The sequence below is a fragment of the Ips typographus genome, linkage group LG2 (assembly GCF_016097725.1).
Source record: "Ips typographus isolate SLU linkage group LG2, UJ_Ityp_2.0, whole genome shotgun sequence".
Taxonomy (NCBI): Eukaryota; Metazoa; Arthropoda; class Insecta; order Coleoptera; family Curculionidae; genus Ips; species Ips typographus.
Genome location: NC_138423.1, coordinates 16323210 through 16343238, shown reverse-complemented (window position 1 = coordinate 16343238; position 20029 = coordinate 16323210). Strand labels below are relative to the sequence as shown.

The window sequence follows — 20029 nt, the reverse complement described above, 5'->3', positions numbered from 1 at the left end:
TTGATTTTAGTTGACAATCTGACTTGGATGTTAAGTTCTTCGAGTATGGATACGTTAGTTCTGCGGTCTGTCCAGGGAATTTTCAGTAGTCTTCTCTAGACCTACATCTCAAACGCGTCCAACTTGGCGATGTCTGTGGCTTTTAAGGTCCAGGATTCTGCTGCGTATAGCGCAATTAGAAAAACAAGGGTGTTTACTAATTTGCATTTTGTTGTGGTTGTTATATGCCGATCTTTCTAAATTTTGTTGAGTTTGGTCATGGCCGTTTTGGCAAGAGCTATCCTTCTTCTGATTTCTTGACTTGATCCACCATTTCTGCTGATGTGGACACCTAGATAAGTTATTTCCTCCACGTTCTCGACATCTTTAATATTAGGCATTTCTTCCATGCTGTGCGTGCGATCTATTAACATAAGTTTCGTTTTCTGACGGTTCAGTTGTAGACCGAACTCCAAGCTCATTCTCTCAACTCGCTCAATAAGACTCGACATTTCCTACTCATCTTTGGCGATAAGTGTGGTGTCATCAGCGTAGCGGAGATTATCCATCCTTCTGCCACCTATGACTATGACAACTCCTCCTTCCTTCAAGGTTCAGAGGTTCTTCCATCCACCTTCATTAGTGTTATGTTATTGTTCTTTTAGTAGGTGAATCAGATGCCGCGGAGTCCCTATCTGCGACAGGACATCCCAAAGTCGTCTCCAATTGACACAATCAAAAGCCTTTCTGTAATCCAGGAAACACAAGTATGCAGTTTTGTCATATTCTCATGTTTTTTCAATGATTTGCCGCACATTCATTATCTGGTCTCTCGTACCCTTTTCCCTCGCAAAACCGGCCTGTTCTTGTGGTATTTGCCATTCTAAAAAATTTCTAAGTCTCTGCAACAGGATCCTGAGCATGACCTTGCTTAGATGAGAAATCAGTGCTATAATTCTATGATGATTGCATTTTTTACTGGGTCCTTCTTTATGCAGCGGTATGAGAGTAGATGTGCACCAGTCGGTTGGCCACTGTCCTGTCTGCCAAACCCTGTTACAGATTTTCCACAAGAGATCAATACCTTTGGCGGGAAGGTGCTTAAGCATTTCTGAATTGATGTCATCTTCTCCTGGACACTTATTGTTTCTTAGATGTCGAATCGCATGTTCTACTTCACTTCTTAAGATGTTCTTAAATAAAGACTGTTTTATGAATTTAATTGTCTTTTATTTTATTGAACTTAGTTCTTTAAATTAAGGTGCTAGCACTACTTATTAGGCAGCTCGCCCTGTATTTCTTGTATATTGGAAAAATTGAATCAAAATAGTTCTTATGGAAACCTTTCGAAAATTTTTTTCAATTCTAAATGATCAACTTTTAACCCAAAGTCAGTCTCATTTTAGAATCATTACTATTTTGCGCCTATTTTTTGCACCAGATCTTAAAAAAAAATAAAAAAAATGTGATAGTCTGAAACGGACTTTAGTGTTGTTCTGTGACATGTTTGAAGAAGATTTTAGTCTTTATGCATTAGAAGCTTAGATAAATGAATCCAGTACCGGATAAAACATAAAGCGGTAAAAAACTAATATACAGGAAACAGGGATACGAAAATGGAATAAGTCATATACCTAAATAAGATTTCTTATTAGGCCTCATGAGAATGTAGAAATAATGAAATAGTACAAGGAAAAAAAACAAGAAATGTCATTTTAACTATATTACATTGAAAGTAATAACATAATCTTATTTTTACATAAAGTACCCGGTTTCTAGAAAATTGTGCACACATTTCGACTAACTTATTTTCCAATTGGTTTAATGTTTCCACCGAAATCATCGTCGTTTATACCAAACTTTTACTAAATTATGTCCAACTAAATTGCAGCCTCGTCAATTTCTTTGCAGAGATCAAACATATTTAACATCACTTCTCCGAAAACTTACTTGGACAAGTAAACTTGCACTCCGTAGCAATTTGAAAATGACACGGTGAAATGTGGCTAATCAACGTTGCGAAGTAAACGAAAAGAGCATGTCTCGTTCCTAGTGAAGACAGGTGAAAGAAGTCCAATCAGTTAAATTCGATAAGAAACCTGAAGTACCCGTTCGTTAAAACGCGGCATTTTTGAGTGTGCTTTGGACTGGGATAAATAACATCGTTTGAAATCGAGTAAAGAAAGTTGAAAACAAATGCCTCAGATCGTTAAGAACGAAACCGACCGGCAATTGCATCACCGCAACAAAATGCCATTAGGCAAAACCGAGGTACCACGGTTCTAACTCAAGATCAAGTACCCACTCTCACGTGCCATCGGCGTCCAAAGAAAAGGTTAGAACAATGAACCGACAATTTACGTGTTGGCACTTTCATTTGCATCGTGTGTCGCCTACTGCTAGTACGGTGGTACTATTATTACAGATTGTTGAGTTTCACTCTCTCTCTCAGTTGGGTACCTCTTCAGTACATCTTGGTGTAACGGTTCCGGCGCTCGTGAGTACTGCCATGGCCAAACGCATATTTACTTAACGCAGTTATTATGTGCGCCCGACCTTCGTTACAGCTACTGTTACTTTCGATGGTACTTATGGTCCAGTTTCGGGTAACTGTGGTGTTAGCGCAGCAAGAAGGTAAACAATTTTTGATTGAGTGATTTCGTGAAAATGTGTGTTGTGGAAAAAATGTGTGTTGCTTAAAAAATATTTAACAAAAAGTAGAAAATATAAAAAATGTATTACGTAAAACTGTCTAATCTAATCAGATTTATGATAAAGAGATTTATGGAATAGAAATTATGGTTCAGTAGTTTGACATATAAAATGAATTTCACAGTGAATTTGGTAGAAATTTAACACAGCAAAAATCGGCCTCATAATAAAAAAAAAGAAACAGATCACTTAACCTAACTATTTATTTAAAAATTTGTATAACTTATTTTTTTTATTTGGTTAAAGTTATGTTTGTTGTTATGTGCTTTGAATTGAAAGAAGGCATTAATTAATTGTTTTCGACTTTATATCACAAGGAATTTATAAAAAAGAACTCAAAGAGAAAAATTTTTGGCCTTTTTTGAGCGGCTGTATTTTCAAACTGAGTCACTCGATTTTAATAATTTTTTTGAGGATTAAAAGGTATTTTCTTTCTCTTTCTGATGACCTAAATGATCTTTTTGAAAGTTTCCACAAATCCGAGTATACAGGGTGTGACTAAGGTGTAGTCAAAAAAATGAAAAATTCGATCTAACGCCATTTCTCCCAAAAATATTCTTTGGATTTCACAATATCCTTAATCGAGTCTTGTGGTCAATATCAGTTTGGCGATTAAGGAGCGTTTACAAAATTTATTGCAAAATTTTTAAAATAAGCTTTACTTTAATTCTCTTGTTTCAAATTCAACAATTTTTTTAGATCTTTTCCGGAAGAAGTAGGGGATTGCAAGGTTACATGTTAAACTACTCAATTTAAGTAAAAAACTTCAACAGGGTGACCCAAAAAAGTTATATTTAATAAAAGTTGCGTCTTGAGAAATTTTGGTATAGAGAATACGAATATGATGGTGTCCGTTTTGCTTTTGTCATTGAAAATTTGTCATAGTTTTCAAGACAAGGCACTGGTAAAATTTTTGTCAACTTTTAAGTAAATAACGGTCTTTACGGTTAGTTTTCAGTTAGCTTCCTTTCATATTATAAACTTACTATCAAATTTGTAATAAAGCTTCAAAATAAGGTCACCTCATTTTTCTTCATTTTTATTGAAAGTATGTGCAGACCAATCCACCTATCAAGTAATGTTTATAAAACTTCTCATTACATCAAAACCAAACTAAAGCGAAAATAATTAGTTTTTATTCAATTATTTCGTCATTTATAAAGCAAATCATAAGTTGTCATACATAACTGAAATCAAAATTAAATGCACTATTTTGTCGTCTAAAAATCGAATGACTGACGTGACACGTCATCATAAAAACAAAAATTTAAATTTCCAGTATTTTTTTGGATATTTTTGAAAATACTCGGAAAACCAAAATTTTTAAAACGGTATTTGGTGCAGCTTTAATTTGCGCAACTTTGCCCCAATTTTAACTTTTTCGTATTTCTTATAGTTTCCGAGAATGGTGAGGGTCAAATTTGAATTATCCAGTATAAAATGTGCTCTAAAAAAATTACATTAAATTTTGTAGCAGCTAGACAATAAGAAAAAAAACATCAGAACGGAAAAATGTATCAGCAAATCTTGCTTCGATTAATAAATAATCGTCATTAACTTTATCGACTTATTTAATGACTGTATATCGAAAAAAACTAATAACGACATGCCTGATTAACAAGTAAACTAGTGCTTATAAACCTACATTTAGAAGACATCAAATAAGAAAATTGGGTCAAAGATTTTAGCTTGTTGACATTGTGAAGAAAATGTGTGCATATTGTCAGTTGAACGTATATTTATACTAGAGAGGTCCAAAGAAAGGGTCATTGCTACTGACAAATAGTAATTTACTACAGGAGGACTGAAAATAGGAGATTAGGTCTCCAACAGATCTTTTGGGATTCAATAAACGGAAAAGGGTCTTTCTATGTCCAGTAAGCTAAAGTCAGAACACGAATTTCGTTTAAATAGTGAAAAAGATATAACTTTGATTAAAAATAGTTGTAGGTTAATACTATTTTAAAGTCCATCGTAGTAGCTGAAACACACTGTTGCTAAACATTATGTAAGGTTTGAACGACTTCTGCAAAAAATTGTGCAATTTAATAGAAAAATGCATTGAGAGCTACCAGCTCTAGATTCCCTATTAATGATCACTGTCAGGGTTGTGAATTAAATTTAAGAGAAATTATCGTCAATTATTATTATTATTTAGACACACTATTTAGTATAATCAGCAAGCGTTGTTCTAGTACAAAAGATCATATTAAGTTATTCTATACACACTACTTAATCAAAGTTTTGCTCTGCATTCAAAACAAGAGCACAATAAGGTTAATTTGAAAATAAATTTCGTTCAGTGATTTTTTAGGTATTAAAAGTGTAGTCACGTTTGTGTCTGTGTCTCTTGCACCTGATTTACTACAGTATACGAAGGATTACTAAATAAAGCATCGATAAAGCAGAAAGTGTGTTTGACTTATGTATTGGAATCAATATTATTGAGAATATCAATTTTTGCCACTATGGTATCACCATCAGACAGACAGATTGGAGTACCAACAGTACCAAGACGCCACTGCAGAAGATGAGAGTAAATTCGACGAAGAAGAGAGGACAAGGGGAAAAATTAGACGTAGTGACAACGTAATTTATTAACCCTCATGATTTGTTTAAAATCTTCAAGTATTTTTGTGATTATTAATCTACGACTCATGCAGAAGACTTTTACTATGTCAACTATTGTTTCTAATTTTGATCGTATTAAACCTTTACTTAACTAATATAATTAAGTTTTATTTATTGCAATGACAAGAATGGGTAATTGAGGAGACAAAACAATAAAAAAAATGAGTGATAATACAAAGCATAAAGTATCAGGAAGTAATTCCTATTTCAGTTTCCTTTGACCTTTAAAGAAATTACAATTATGTCAGTAAACTGCTGATTCTAGAAAGTTGTTTGCTGTATCTTAAAAAACATTAATTTCTTTATATAGCCTTAGATATAGCCAAAATTCAGTAGGTAAAGACAATATGTAGGGTCACTCCATACCAGTAATTGACCATCTAACCAACTTTACTAGGAAGTCCATCTTCTACAAGATTGTATTAAGGTATTTTTGCTGCATTTACCTTGTTCTTACTAAGGACACTACTACAATTGGTAGTAAAATGGAATAAAGCGAAAATACCATATCTAAGATGATTTCATCGTCATGATGTAGGTAGCAAAAAGGTGACAATTTCCTGACCTTGGCAGATTTGATTTGAAGCAAATAAATAATTTTGATAGAACAATCCTATAATCAGACAAATCATAACCGTAATGATCACTGACCAATTTTAGACAAATTATAAAAGAAATACTAAGACTCACTTCTTATGAATCCAAGACAAATAAAAATAGATTTTACTTGATTTAGTTGAATGTTTAAATTTTGGCTTAACCTAAGTCGTACTGTTGAACTTTTTTCGTACCTTCTTCATTTATATCATAAATCCTCCTCCACCAAGCAAGCAGTTGGTGTTGATATTCGATTAAAGAGAAATTCATAAAATTCAATTACAAAGTCACACATATCAACAATAAATCAAAACAGTCTCATTATGGCCTACGCATGCAACAATAATGCCGTTAAGCAGATGCTGAATATTACCTAACATGAGAATATTTCCACTCACGCAACTGAAAACGGACATGGATAAAAGGGAAAGTTTTAGTGTCGACGGTCTGGTTAGTCTCGCTCGACTAACTGCTTTAATAAATCCAAATTATATAGAAATTCGTGAGTAATGATTCATCTTTCAAATTATAAACCGATCAATTAACATGTATTGATTATCTTGATGTTCTAATTGACCGACTGACTTATTAGTGATGATTGATTGTTGAAAGCCATCTTAGAGCTACAGTTTTTTACGGGTCATTTCTTTTCGGTTGGTTAAACGGAGATTAAGATCATATTCTGAAATGACTATGTTAATGATGAGGCATATTTACATGGGTACCTTTCTATTTTTGTAACCAAATGGGTTTTGATACTACCAATAAAATATGTAGGTAAAACAAATCACCTTTTTGAGCTCTGTAGAACTGAAAATGCCTCAATAAGAATGACAAATTTTGTAAGACAAAGTTTTTTGCTAATTTTTCAAACTTCAATATGAATTTTTGTACATTTATTAATCCATATTGTTTATAATGTAGAATGTGGACGCAGTTTTCGAAGGTCCCGCCAACCAAGAGCTGGATCAGTTGGAAGGATAATAAATGGCAAACAAAGCGTTAAAGGTGCTTGGCCGTGGCAAGTAAGTAATCATTACTTATTAGAGTATATTATATTACCAGCACGGAATAATAGTAATTTCCTATGAGTACGATGTTTGCGCACGAGCAGTAAAGCGAGTGCGGTAAATCGTGTGAGTAGGAAATAAGCATTCTGTGCGAGTTATATACGATATTTTTTCTACGTCTATTATAGAAAATCGAAAATGGGTTTTACAGGCGAATTTGTCCCTGACTGTCCTTTCAAACTGTTAGTGGATAAGAAATTTAATGGGGATTCCAAAAATATTCTTAAAACAGTTATTTTCTCACTTCCAATACGTTTTACAGGCAATTTTGTCCCTGATTGTCCTTTCTAACTGCGTTTCTGACAGTTCAAACTTTGATACTGCTTTTCTTCCTGATTGTAAAAAATTCTGTAGTTTTTTTCATGTTAGTGGATAAGAAATTTAATGGGTATTCCAAAAATATGCTTAAAACAATGATTTTCTCACTCCAAGTTGGTTTTACAGGCGATTTTGTCCTTGACTGTCTTTTCAAACCGTGTTTCTGACAGTTCAAACATTGATACCGCTTTTCTCCCTGACCGTATCAAATTTTGTAATGTTTTTTCAGATTATTAGATAAGAAATTCAATTAGAATTCCAAAGTGTTCTTAAAATAGTTATTTTCTCACTCCTAATGGGTTTTACAGGCAATTTTGTCCCTGTGTCCTTTCTAATTGCGTTTCTGACAGTTCGAACTTTGATACCGCTTTTCTTCCTGATTGTACCAAATTCTGTAGTTTTTTTCATGTTAGTGGATAGGAAATTTAATGGGTATTCCAAAAATGTGCTTAAAACAGTGATTTTCACATTCCATATAAGTTTTACAGGCAATTTTCTCCCTGACTGTCTTTTGAAACTGTGTTTCTGACAGTTCAAACATTGATACCGCTTTTCTCCCTGGCTGTATCAAATCTTGTAGTGTTTTTTTCAGATTATTAGATGTAAAATTTAATGGGGATTCCAAAAATATTCTTAAAACAGTTATTTTCGCACTCCTAATGGGTTTTACAGGCAATTTTGTCCCTGGCTGTCCTTTCTAACTGCGTTTCTGACAGCTCAAACTTTGATACCGCTTTTCTTCCTGATTGTACCAAATTCTGTAGTTTTTTTCATGTTAGTGGATATGAAACTTAATGGGTATTCCAAAAATGTGCTTAAAACAGTGATTTTCACATTCCATATAAGTTTTACAGTCAATTTTGTCCCTGGCCGTCTTTTCAAACCGTGTTTCTGACAGTTCAAACATTGATACCGCTTTTCTCCCTGGCTGTATCAAATCTTGTAGTGTTTTTTCAGATTATTAGATATAAAATTTAATGGGGATTCCAAAAATATTCTTAAAACAGTTATTTTCTCACTCCTAATGGGTTTTACAGGCAATTTTGTCCCTGACTGTCCTTTCTAACTGCGTTTCTGACAGCTCAAACTTTGATACCGCTTTTCTTCCTGATTGTACCAAATTCTGTAGTTTTTTTTCATGTTAGTGGATAGGAAATTTAATGGGTATTCCAAAAATGTGCTTAAAACAGTGATTTTCACATTCCATATAAGTTTTACAGGCAATTTTGTCCCTGACTGTCTTTTGAAACCGTGTTTCTGACAGTTCAAACATTGATACCGCTTTTCTCCCTGGCTGTATCAAATCTTGTAGTGTTTTTTCAGATTATTAGATATAAAATTTAATGGGGATTCCAAAAATATTCTTAAAACAGTTATTTTCTCACTCCTAATGGGTTTTACAGGCAATTTTGTCCCTGACTGTCCTTTCTAACTGCGTTTCTGACAGCTCAAACTTTGATACCGCTTTTCTTCCTGATTGTACCAAATTCTGTAGTTTTTTTCATGTTAGTGGATAGGAAATTTAATGGGTATTCCAAAAATGTGCTTAAAACAGTGATTTTCACATTCCATATAAGTTTTACAGGCAATTTTGTCCCTGACTGTCTTTTCAAACCGTGTTTCTGACAGTTCAAACATTGATACCGCTTTTCTCCCTGGCTGTATCAAATCTTGTAGTGTTTTTTCAGATTATTAGATATAAAATTTAATGGGGATTCCAAAAATATTCTTAAAACAGTTATTTTCTCACTCCTAATGGGTTTTACAGGCAATTTTGTCCCTGCCTGTCCTTTCTAACTGCGTTTCTGACAGCTCAAACTTTGATACCGCTTTTCTTCCTGATTGTACCAAATTCTGTAGTTTTTTTCATGTTAGTGGATAGGAAATTTAATGGGTATTCCAAAAATGTGCTTAAAACAGTGATTTTCACACTCCATATAAGTTTTACAGACAGTTTTGTCCCTGACTGTCCTTTCAAACTGTGTTTCTGGCAGTTCAAATTTTGACACCGCTTTTCTCCATGACTGTACCAAATATTGTAGTGTTTTTCAGATTATTAGATAGGAAATTCAATTAGAATTCGAAAAATGTTCTTAAAACAGTCATTTTCACACTCCATATAAGTTTTACAAGCAATTTTGTCCCTGACTGTCCTTTCAAACTGTGTTTCTGGCAGTTCAAACTATAAAATTTAACGGGGATTCCAAAAATGTTCTTAAAACAGTCATTTTCTCACTCCAAATTCGTTTTACGGGCGATTTTGTCTCTGACTGTTAAACTGTTCTCAAGTTGCAAAAATTAGAGTTTAGAAAAGTTTACCTGCAGTATTCGATACAAAACGTGTTTCTGAGATTTTTGACAGGTGTCACGTGACTGCCTAGATAAATTATCCTGCAACAACCACGTGATATCTGTCACTAATGACAAAACTGTCAAAATTTGTCTAGAATTTACAAGAATTACAGTTTAACACAGTTTTCGTGCAGTTTTCGAAACACGACGTGTTTCTGAGATTTATGTTACTTTAACAGTGGTTACGAGACTGCATTGCTAAATTATTCTCCAAAAACCACGTGATATTTGTCACTAATTTTAACTCTCGAAATTTGTCGAAAAAATTTAGTTTTTCGATAATTTGTGTTTCAACTAAACGTTGCTTGATGTACAGAAAGAAATATGTATTAAAAGAAAAGTTGATATTAAATTTTGTGGTTGACATTTTATGTACGAAGTATACATATTATAAAACACAATATATTATGAAAACCAAGTTTCTTATTTTGGTAAGGTTCCGCTACTCAAAAATTCTGTTTTCTTATTTCAAGAAGCAGTTTCTAATGTCATCCATGTGAGCTTAACCACAAGCTTTTCAAAAATTTGTATAAGATTTGTTATAACAGAAAATTAGCTTCGTGCTTTATTTTTTAATAAGTAGATCTTTTATTACCGCTGATTTCGTATGTATCGTTACAGTTATTGCTTAAAAATCCGTGTGACAAACTTAATACTAACCTAGAAATATAACAAACAAACGTTACTTTCTTTGATAACGACTCCACAGACATAATTGCGGTCGACAGTAAAGTATTAAATATGACAAAATTATTATGCACATAATTAACTTGAGGTTAGCCACTAAGTAGTAAACCAACTGATGACTGTAAAACACAGTCAGTGTAAAACACTGACATTATTAAGGGCTTTTTCCGGTTTCTCCTAGACAGTAGGCATTAGCTCTTCAAACTACTCTCCAATACCAATCTTTAATGCATGTATTTTGCATTTTTATTACACCCATAAATTATTAGCTGCAATGCATATTGCTAATTATTATTGCACTTTCTTCACAAGAATTTAATTTTACTTTTCGTTACGGTAAATTACCTCATCTATGTAATTTTTAGTTGGTCGCTTTTATTAGTGTCAAGTTCAAGTTTTTATGCAGTCGTTGTGGTTTATTATGAAATCTCATTTATGGTTTGCTAGGTTAGTTTTTCTAGGTTAATACACCGATTCTTTGTTATCAGGTTGTTGATCGTGTTATAAGAAGCACGTGCACTGCATTCCAGATATCTTAACCGATGTTGGTAACTTTCTTTGCCAGTAGGTTAGGTTTTAGTGAATATAAAACTTAGTAACATAAAAACTATACAGATTTTTTGCGAATTCAAGGTTTTGAGATAAATATTTTATTGCAGGTTTCCTTACAGCTACTGCATCCTCAGTTTGGTTTTTTAGGACATTGGTGTGGTGGAGTTATGATATCGCAAGAATGGTTATTAACGGCAGCACATTGTATAAATAAGTAAGTAATTGAGAACAAAACTAATGCTTCTGACAAAGATAGAGAAAAGCTTCATAACTGGCATGTGCCTGGCGAAGCATAATATGTGACGTAATTTTATTGTTGGTCAGAAGATATCAATCAGACTTTCTTATGAGTGGTCATGTGATAAACTGCAAAGTGACGTGAAAAAATACAAAATAGAAGAATTTCTAAATCTAACGCTATTTTTTCTTCTACTTTTTAAGTACTGAAAAAATGGCGCCAAAAAAGTTTCTCTATATACCTATTTCAAATTTATTATTCATTTTATAATCAGAATATTAAAACGTTCTCTTTAAGAGGACAAACTTTAGAAAAAATTTCCAATCCAATTAATATTAAATGGATAACAGAGAGATTTGATGCTACATCTAGTACGATATCATAAAATTATGAATATTATGGTAGATAAATTATACGGATTAACATTTTACAAGCTGTACTAGATAACTGCAACTATTAAGCCTTATAATAGTTGATTTAAAAAATAATTTTCTCAAGACACCTGTCATGTCATTAAGTGTACAGTTTGTCTACATGTTGTTTTGTTGCCTTGCTAGCTGTTAATTAAGCTGGTTATTGACTAGTTAATTTGCTATGCAGGACAGCTTTTTACCCCAGTTTCGTTAGGAATTTTTTAATGAACCAACTGCACGAAAAGAAAAAGTAAAACCAAATTCAGTTACTTACAGTACTTTATTTTTTAAAAATAGTATATTGCCAGAAGATTCTTAAGCAATATTGTTGTGTTGTGTTGTTGTTGTTAATGTTGTGAGTGTTCCTTTGATGTGTTTTTTTTCTGTTTCAACCCTGTTTAATATAATCATTCCATATAAAACTGTGGTAAATACTTGTTTTTTACGCATTTCATAAATTTAATATGCTGTCTAAAGTGCTTTGCAGAATGTTTTACCTTTTTCATGCTTACTTTTGACGAGCTATAATATATTTTTTAAAAGTGGATTTTTTTAATCAAAACTTTATTAAATTGTAGTTTAAATTATAAAATACTTAGCATAAAATATTTTGTACATAGCTGACTATTTGTTTGTATGATTTTTCTCTAATAATCACTGTTTTGATGAGTTATTTTTACGGTGATTTATGCGATAGGTTTATAGCAGTTTTGTTACTGAATCTAACAATTTATACATTCTAGTGACTTATTCAATTTACCACTAGCAGCCCTTTGGACCGCAGTCGTTGGTGATTGGGATAGAGAAATGGAAGAGCTCACTGAAGAAAGGATACCGATCGAAAAGATTATTTTGCACGAGAGGTTTCACAACTTTCAGCACGATATCGGTAAGAAAATTCATTTAGTTATAGTTTTATCAATAATCATTAATAAAAGTTCTGGATATAATTTCTTGAAATTTTTGTTTACGATTGTTTGTATGTGTGCTGTACTGTATAACAAGGGAATAACAAATCTAAATATCGAATTATTCCATTTCACATTAAACTTATACACTGAATCACATAACTATTTTTAAGATTAAAATGTCATACTTAACGTCACGTGAGAGTGTTTAGGTTCAGACTGATATTTTTAATCAAATTTAATTTTAAAGCTCACATGACTTTTTTTTAACGTCAAATCGGATTCTGAACGTCACGTGACTCTTTTAAGGTTATAAATGGAATTTATAATGTCACGTGGCAGTTTTAAATGTCAAAATGTTATTTGAAGAGTCAAGTGCCCGTTTTTCAGTTTAAACTAATATTTTTAAATACACGTGATTCTCTTTACAGTACAATTAATCACGTGATGCTTTTCTATCATCAAATTTATTTCTAAAGCTCACATTACTTTTTTTAACGTCAAATCGGATTTTGAACGTCACGTTACTCTTTTAAGATTATAAATGGAATTCATAATGTCACGTGGCAGTTTTAAATGTCAAAATGTTATTTGAAGAGTCAAGTGCCCGTTTTTCAGTTTAAACTAATATTTTTAAGAACACGTGATCCTCTTTACAGTACAAATAATCACGTGATGATTTTCAATCATCAAATTTATTTTTAAAGCTCACATGACTTTTTTAAACGTCAAATCGGATTTTAAACGTCACGTGACTCTTTTAAGATTAAAAATGGAATTCATAATGTCACGTGGCAGTTTTAAATGTCATAATGTTATTTGAAGGGTTAAGTGCCCGTTTTTCTGTTTAAGCTAATAATTTGAAGTACACGTGATTCTCTTTACATTACAAATAATCACGTGATGATTTTCAATCATCAAATTTATTTTTAAAGCTCACATGACTTTTTTTTAACGTCAAATTGGATTTTAAACGTCACGTGACTCTTTTAAGATTAAAAATGGAATTAATAATGTCACGTGGCAGTTTTAAATGTCAAAACGTTATATGAAGGGTCAAGTGCACGTTTGTCAGTTTAAACTAATAATTTGAAGTACACGTGATTCTATTTACATTACAAATAATCACGTGATGATTTTCAATCATCAAATTTATTTTTCAAGCTCACATGACTTTTTTTTAACGTCAAATTGGATTTTAAACGTCACGTGACTCTTTTAAGATTAAAATGGAATTAATAATGTCACGTGGCAGTTTTAAATGTCAAAATGTTATATGAAGGGTCAAGTGCACGTTTGTCAGTTTAAACCAATAATTTGAAGTACACGTGATTCTCTTTACAGTACAAATAATCACGTGATGTTTTTGAATCATAAAATTTATTTTTAAAGCTCACATGACTTTTTTAACGTCAAATCGGATTTTAAACGTCACGTGACTCTTTTAAGATTAAAAATGGAATTCATAATGTCACGTGGCAGTTTTAAATGTCAAAATGTTATATGAAGGGTCAAGTGCACGTTTGTCAGTTTAAACTAATAATTCGAAGTACACGTGATTTTCTTTACAGTACAAATGATCACGTGATGTTTTTCAATCATCAAATTTATTTTTAAAGCTCACATGACTTTTTCTTAACGTCAAGTCGGATTTTAAACGTCACGTGACTCTTTTAAGATTAAAAATGGAATTCATAATGTCACGTGGCAGTTTTAAATGTCAAAATGTTATTTGAAGGGCCAAGTGCACATTTGTCAGTTTAAACTAATATTTTTAAGTACACGTAATTCTCTTTACAGTATCATTGTATCATTTTTACAGTACTATTTTCAATCATCAAATTTATATTTGAAGGTCTAGTGACTCTTTTTTAACGTCAAAACGGAATCCTAAAGGTTACGTGACTGTTTTAAATGGCAAAATCGAATTTGAAAGGTTACGTGACCGTTTTTAAGTTTAAACTGATATTTTTTAAAGTTGAAAAAGGTGACGTTTTTAAAGTAAAATGGTCACGTGACAGACAGGACTCTTTTTACAGTAAAAATGGTCACCGTCGATTTTCAATCGTCAATTTTTTTTTTAAATTACGCAGTCACTACTTTGACTCTTTTTTACCGTCAAAACGGGATCCGAAAAGTCATGTGACTGTTTTAAATGGCAAAATCGTATTTTAGAGGTCACGTGACCGTTTGTTAGTTTTATCATTCTTTTAACGTCCCCTAGGAGTTTAAGCAGGTTTTACACCAAAAGTTTTAGTTCAAAGAAATTGGAAATATTTATTTTATCAAATTTTATGTCTCGAATAAATTCATGAACTTCTTGGAGCAAAAGTGATTTGATTTTACACTTATCAAAGTTTTATGTCAAAGCTGTCAATGAAAACAGTTTGACCAACCAAACCAAGTGAATTTAGTGTTTAGGTGGTAATAATTACAGATTATTTCTACTTGTTTTTCTGGTATTTTTGATATTTTTATTTTAAAATTTCACATCATCCTGAATACTGTTTTATGTATTGAATTCTGCTGCTCTCACTCACACTTTGTCTGTTGGCAGTTGGCATTACACAAAACGGCAAGTTTAATCAAATAAGTTGGATGATAATATAACCTGTCCTATTCGGTAAAAAATTTAACATAAAATTTTGTTTTACACTGATAAAATTCGTCCTTGAAGCAGCTTTTTGAATAAATTCATGAATTTCTTTGACATCAAAGCGCAGTGTACAACCTGCTTTATTAAGACAGATTTTTAAAGTCACGTGACATTGAATAATAAGTAAAAAACGAAAAGCCTGTGTTTAACTCAAAATAAAGGCCTAATTCGTAAGCACATGACCAATATGTTTTAGACACTGTAATATAAATTCCAAATAAGAATGGAATGGTTCCAAATATGACTACGCAACAAAAAAATACCTAGACCTTTCCCTTTGTGCTTTTTTAGGCCATTTACATCGTATCACTTGGCTGGCAAATTTGGGTTATGAGATTTCCTTGATAGCTGGGTTTGTTACCACATTATTCTCAAAAGAAACAAAATGTATGGGTCCTGAAATTTTAATTTATTAGATTATCATACAGTACTTTACTTTTTTTACAGAATTTTTCCTTGACATGCTACTTACTATACCTGAAATATTTTCACAAACTTTCTTTGTATCGTAGTTTGAAACTAATTACCACACTTCATGGTGGAATGGAAAGTTTTCAGGTGAAAATTGCTTATTTCACGCATAAAAGATCACAAAACTAGTTTAAAATCGCGGTTCTGGTTAAAGATGAGTTTCTTTTATGTGTCACCCTTTCCTTAATGTTTAATAATTACACAAGACTGAAAAATATCCTCTTTGAACTTAACGAAAATAACGTCAAAAAATCATGGTGTTTTATTTAAATAAAATTGATTTGTTTATGCAGCTTTTATGATTGTCCAAAAATGGTGTACATACTCTTCTTATTTAATAAATTGTTAGTATTCAAACTTCTTTTATCTTTTTAAGGTCAACTGCTTTTCTCTGATTAACTTTCAGTAAAAACCAATAATAAGCTAGTTTCTAACTAATTCCTCAACTTCAACGTTTTTAGCTTTGATGAAACTGACCAGACCGGTGAAATTCACATCCAAGACACGAGTGAGAGCAGTTTGTTTACCAACGCAGAGATTGAATCACAACCAAACCGATTTTTGCATTGCTACAGGCTGGGGTCGAAATATCGAAGATGGACTTTTAGCTGGAAAACTTCTCGAAGCCAAAGTACCTGTACACGACAATGCTATATGCAAGAAGAAATATGGTCATGCCGTGCATATTCGTAGTGGACATTTATGTGCAGGTCATATGGATGGGACTACTGGAACATGCGTGGTAAGTTAAATATACAGAGACAAATTGGACAGTAAACTTGTAGCTGTAATGGAACCTAATTTTGTTTACTTTCAAGCACATAAAATATTTCCTTTTTAGGTCTTGTAACTTTCAACTTCTTAATGAGTAGTAATGTTAAGCGTCTTTAGATGGGGTTGTTTTAATTACAAAAGCATGTTGAATTCAAAACTTGCTTGTTATATAAAATAATTGTAATAAGATGCAGCTATTGTTTGTCTTTAGGACCTCTGATGGCATGGTCATGCCATCAGCATATTTTTGTGAAATTGAGTCAGAACAAGCAAATATTAATTGCTTGATATGTTAGAATTTTTAGATTGCAGACCAAATTTTTGAAAAACAAATGCTTAGTTGACAAGTTATAGTCTTAGAATCAGAAATGTTATCGATGAAAAGAAAGACCAATAACTAATAACCCGCATATGTGTTTTGTGGATTTAAAAAGTGCCTTGAATCGGGCAAAAAGAAGTGACATTTTAAAAATGCTAGAACAAAAATACGTAGGCTATAGACTAATGAAACTAATAGAAGAAATATACAAAGACAACAGAATAAAACACAAAACATTAAAGGGAGATGCAGCAAAGGGATGTAATTGTGGTTAAATAATGGCCAAAGTGAAGAAGCGAGAAAGATATGGAACCTAACAGTCAATATAGTATACAGGGTGTCTCGAAAAGACCTGTACAAAATCTTATGACATTCCTGACATCAAAATAAGCCGATTTAAAGCAACTTACCTTAGTCCAAAATTTCTCAGTTTTCGAGATACAGGGTGGTAAAGTTAAAAAATAAAAATCGAGTGTTTTTAAAAATTTATTGTACATTTTGTAGCATATTACTTTCAAATTTGGTAGCCAGAGGTTTTATGAGACGCGAAACCCAAATTTGGACACTACAATTTGAACAAATTTGAGATGACTGTATTTCAGTAGAGTATTGAACACTAAAAACCGAAATATCTCGACAACGGTTTACATGAGCGGTTCTTAGCAGGAGTACCTTTTTTGCTTTAAAATGTTTAAAACATCACTTTCTTAAAAAATAAATAAGAAGAAAAGTACACTGAGAAAAAAGTTACAGTCACTTAAAACCATCAGAAATACACTGTAAAATTTTGAGTTTCATATCTCAAAAAACCGCTGGGTACCAGATTTGAAAGTAATAAGTTACCAAATTAACATTATATTTAAACAAATCGATTTTCAACTTTACCACTCTGTATATCGAAGACGGAGTAATTTCTGACTAAGGTAAGTTGCTTATCGGCTTATTTTGATGTCAGGAATATGTTCTAGGATTTTGTACAGACTTTTCAGAGACACTCTGTACAAAAGACCAACAGGAAGACCAAAGAAAAGATGGAAGGACAACCTACTGACAACAACAACAACAACAGAATGAAAGGCAACCAAACAGGATCGATCCTAGTCATACGAGATTTGATATTTTGAAGTTCAACTCAAAGCTATAAACGTCAAAATTCATTTTATTACCTGGTGAAACCTGTATGTCTTAAAGATATAACAAAATTATGAAATTTTGCTTGAAAGATGGATTTTGCCCAAACCAATAAAATCCATATAAAAGGTTCGGTTTAGGTTCAAGATAACGGATGAATTGGGATCATTCTAACAAGGTTTGACACTGGTTTAACAAATTTTGAAACCAGTAGGTCTCTATTATCAATATTTTCGGTTTTTTCAAACTTGATACCATTTTAAAAACGTCTTCATACTACAACGCTATGACTTAACTAATGATGTATGTGAATTCTAATAAGTAAAGTTGTGTCAAAAATCACCATTTATATTAATATTTATGAGATCATTTTCTGCTTCACTTATGCTTTCACCACAATTTTCAAATGGCAGATTTAACCTAATATGAAGTAGAGACACGTTTTAGGATTTAATACCCAACAAGTATTAGAAATTTCATAGTGCTTATTAGTTCTAGGTTTACATTAATATGCAATTTCTAATAATTATCTTGTCAGTAGTAAGTTTACTAAGTAACAACCAAATCAAGGTGAGTCATTAAACTAATGTCCTAAAAAATGTAAAATCAAGTTTTATCTGAATAATTATTTAATAATTTTAATTTAAATTTGATCTGTTTTAACGCAAAAACAAAGTCACGTGACTGTCTTAAATGCCGAAATCGTATTCGAATAGTCACGTGAGCGTTTTTAAGGTAAAAATGATTACGTAACATTTTTTCCAATCATCAAATTTAATTATAAAGGTCACGTCTTAAAAATGGAATTCATAATGACACGTGACAGTTTTAAATGTCAAAATGTTATTTGGAGGGTCACGTGACTTTTTTACACTGAAAATGATCACATGAAGTCTAGTGACTATTTTTTAACGTCAAAACGGAATCCTAAAGGTCATGACCACATGTCACATGACCGTTTTTTAGAAATATCAAACTTAACGTCACCTGACTGTTTTTACGGTTAAACTGATATTTTTAAAGTCACGTTACTTTTTTAATATTAAAAAGATTTCAACTATGTAAACTTGGCCATTTGGCCTAAACCATCTGTGTTATCAAACACACACACACATAGACTCATTTTAGAAATTACTATCAGAAAAACTATATTTTTTATTTTACAGGGTGATTCTGGTGGACCGCTTCAATGCGCCATGAGCGATGGACGCTGGATATTGGCCGGAATAACATCTTTTGGATCTGGATGTGCCAAACCTGGATTTCCTGACGTTTACACCAGAATGTCTTATTATTTGCCTTGGATTAAAATGAAGATGAAAGCCTATCGCAGCGATCTACGTAGACGATATGGATGAAAGTTACCAAAATTGTATTCACGATGTTTTAAACGTCCAACAGAATGCTCTCTATATCACCGTACAAAGTAGTGTAGTTTTTACTTAATTATTTATTGTAATTTAATTATTGTTAGTCGAAGGATAAAGATTTATTGCTTTTTCTTACCAGCAAACACTAATTTTAAGCTATAGCAACTTAATTTGTGTTTTGTTGTTTGTACTTTAGCCTATTAGAACTTTTGTTTTCAGAATCAGCTAATCATTAATTTTCTAGCAATGTGTTATTGTTGCAAAAGCATCCAACATTAAATTTGTTTCTATTGAAAAACAATTTAGGCTATAATTTGGCAATACCTGTTTATACCAGGGTTAGGTTAGAAAATTGTAGTAATTATGATAACTGCAAAATTAAACTTGTATCTCAAAAAAAAAAGCAAAGGAATACAACTAACATAAGTTCTATTTTATCTTCATTGTTAAAAAACTAAAAGAATAACACAACTTTTTCAAGACTATTATTGAATACCTAAATAAAGCTGTAGAAGTGAATTTAGATTGTTATTTTCTTAAAATTAATAGCACTTCTTAATTATGCAATGTATTATTAATGAATACAAAAAGTACAAACTAAGTAATAATAAATAAATTATTAAAATATTTGTTAAAATGTCCTTTTATTATTGGACCATTAGGTCACAATGAAACAGCATTTTAGAATTATTACATTATAGATTAGTAGAACTATAAACCAAATGAAAAGTGCAGGGGAACAAGTTCACTTTTGACAAAAATCTTACATCTTACAGTTCTTCACCTAAATTTGACGATTAATCCCTAGATTAGGCAAATTTAGGATAATTTTTTTAAGAAAAGGAAGTTTC

The 20029-nt window shown here is 31.9% G+C and overlaps 1 protein-coding gene across 1 annotated transcript; it reads left to right on the top strand.

The window, feature by feature from the left end:
- Positions 1-2311: 2311 nt before the first annotated feature.
- LOC145724558 (trypsin-1-like) lies at positions 2312-19805 on the top strand. Its single transcript, XM_081972903.1, has 6 exons — positions 2312-2613; positions 6844-6944; positions 11006-11112; positions 12293-12438; positions 16046-16326; positions 18975-19805. Exons 1-6 carry the CDS (start codon positions 2523-2525, stop codon positions 19164-19166), a joined length of 918 nt encoding a protein of 305 aa, XP_081829029.1. The 5' UTR covers positions 2312-2522; the 3' UTR covers positions 19167-19805.
- Positions 19806-20029: the final 224 nt, after the last annotated feature.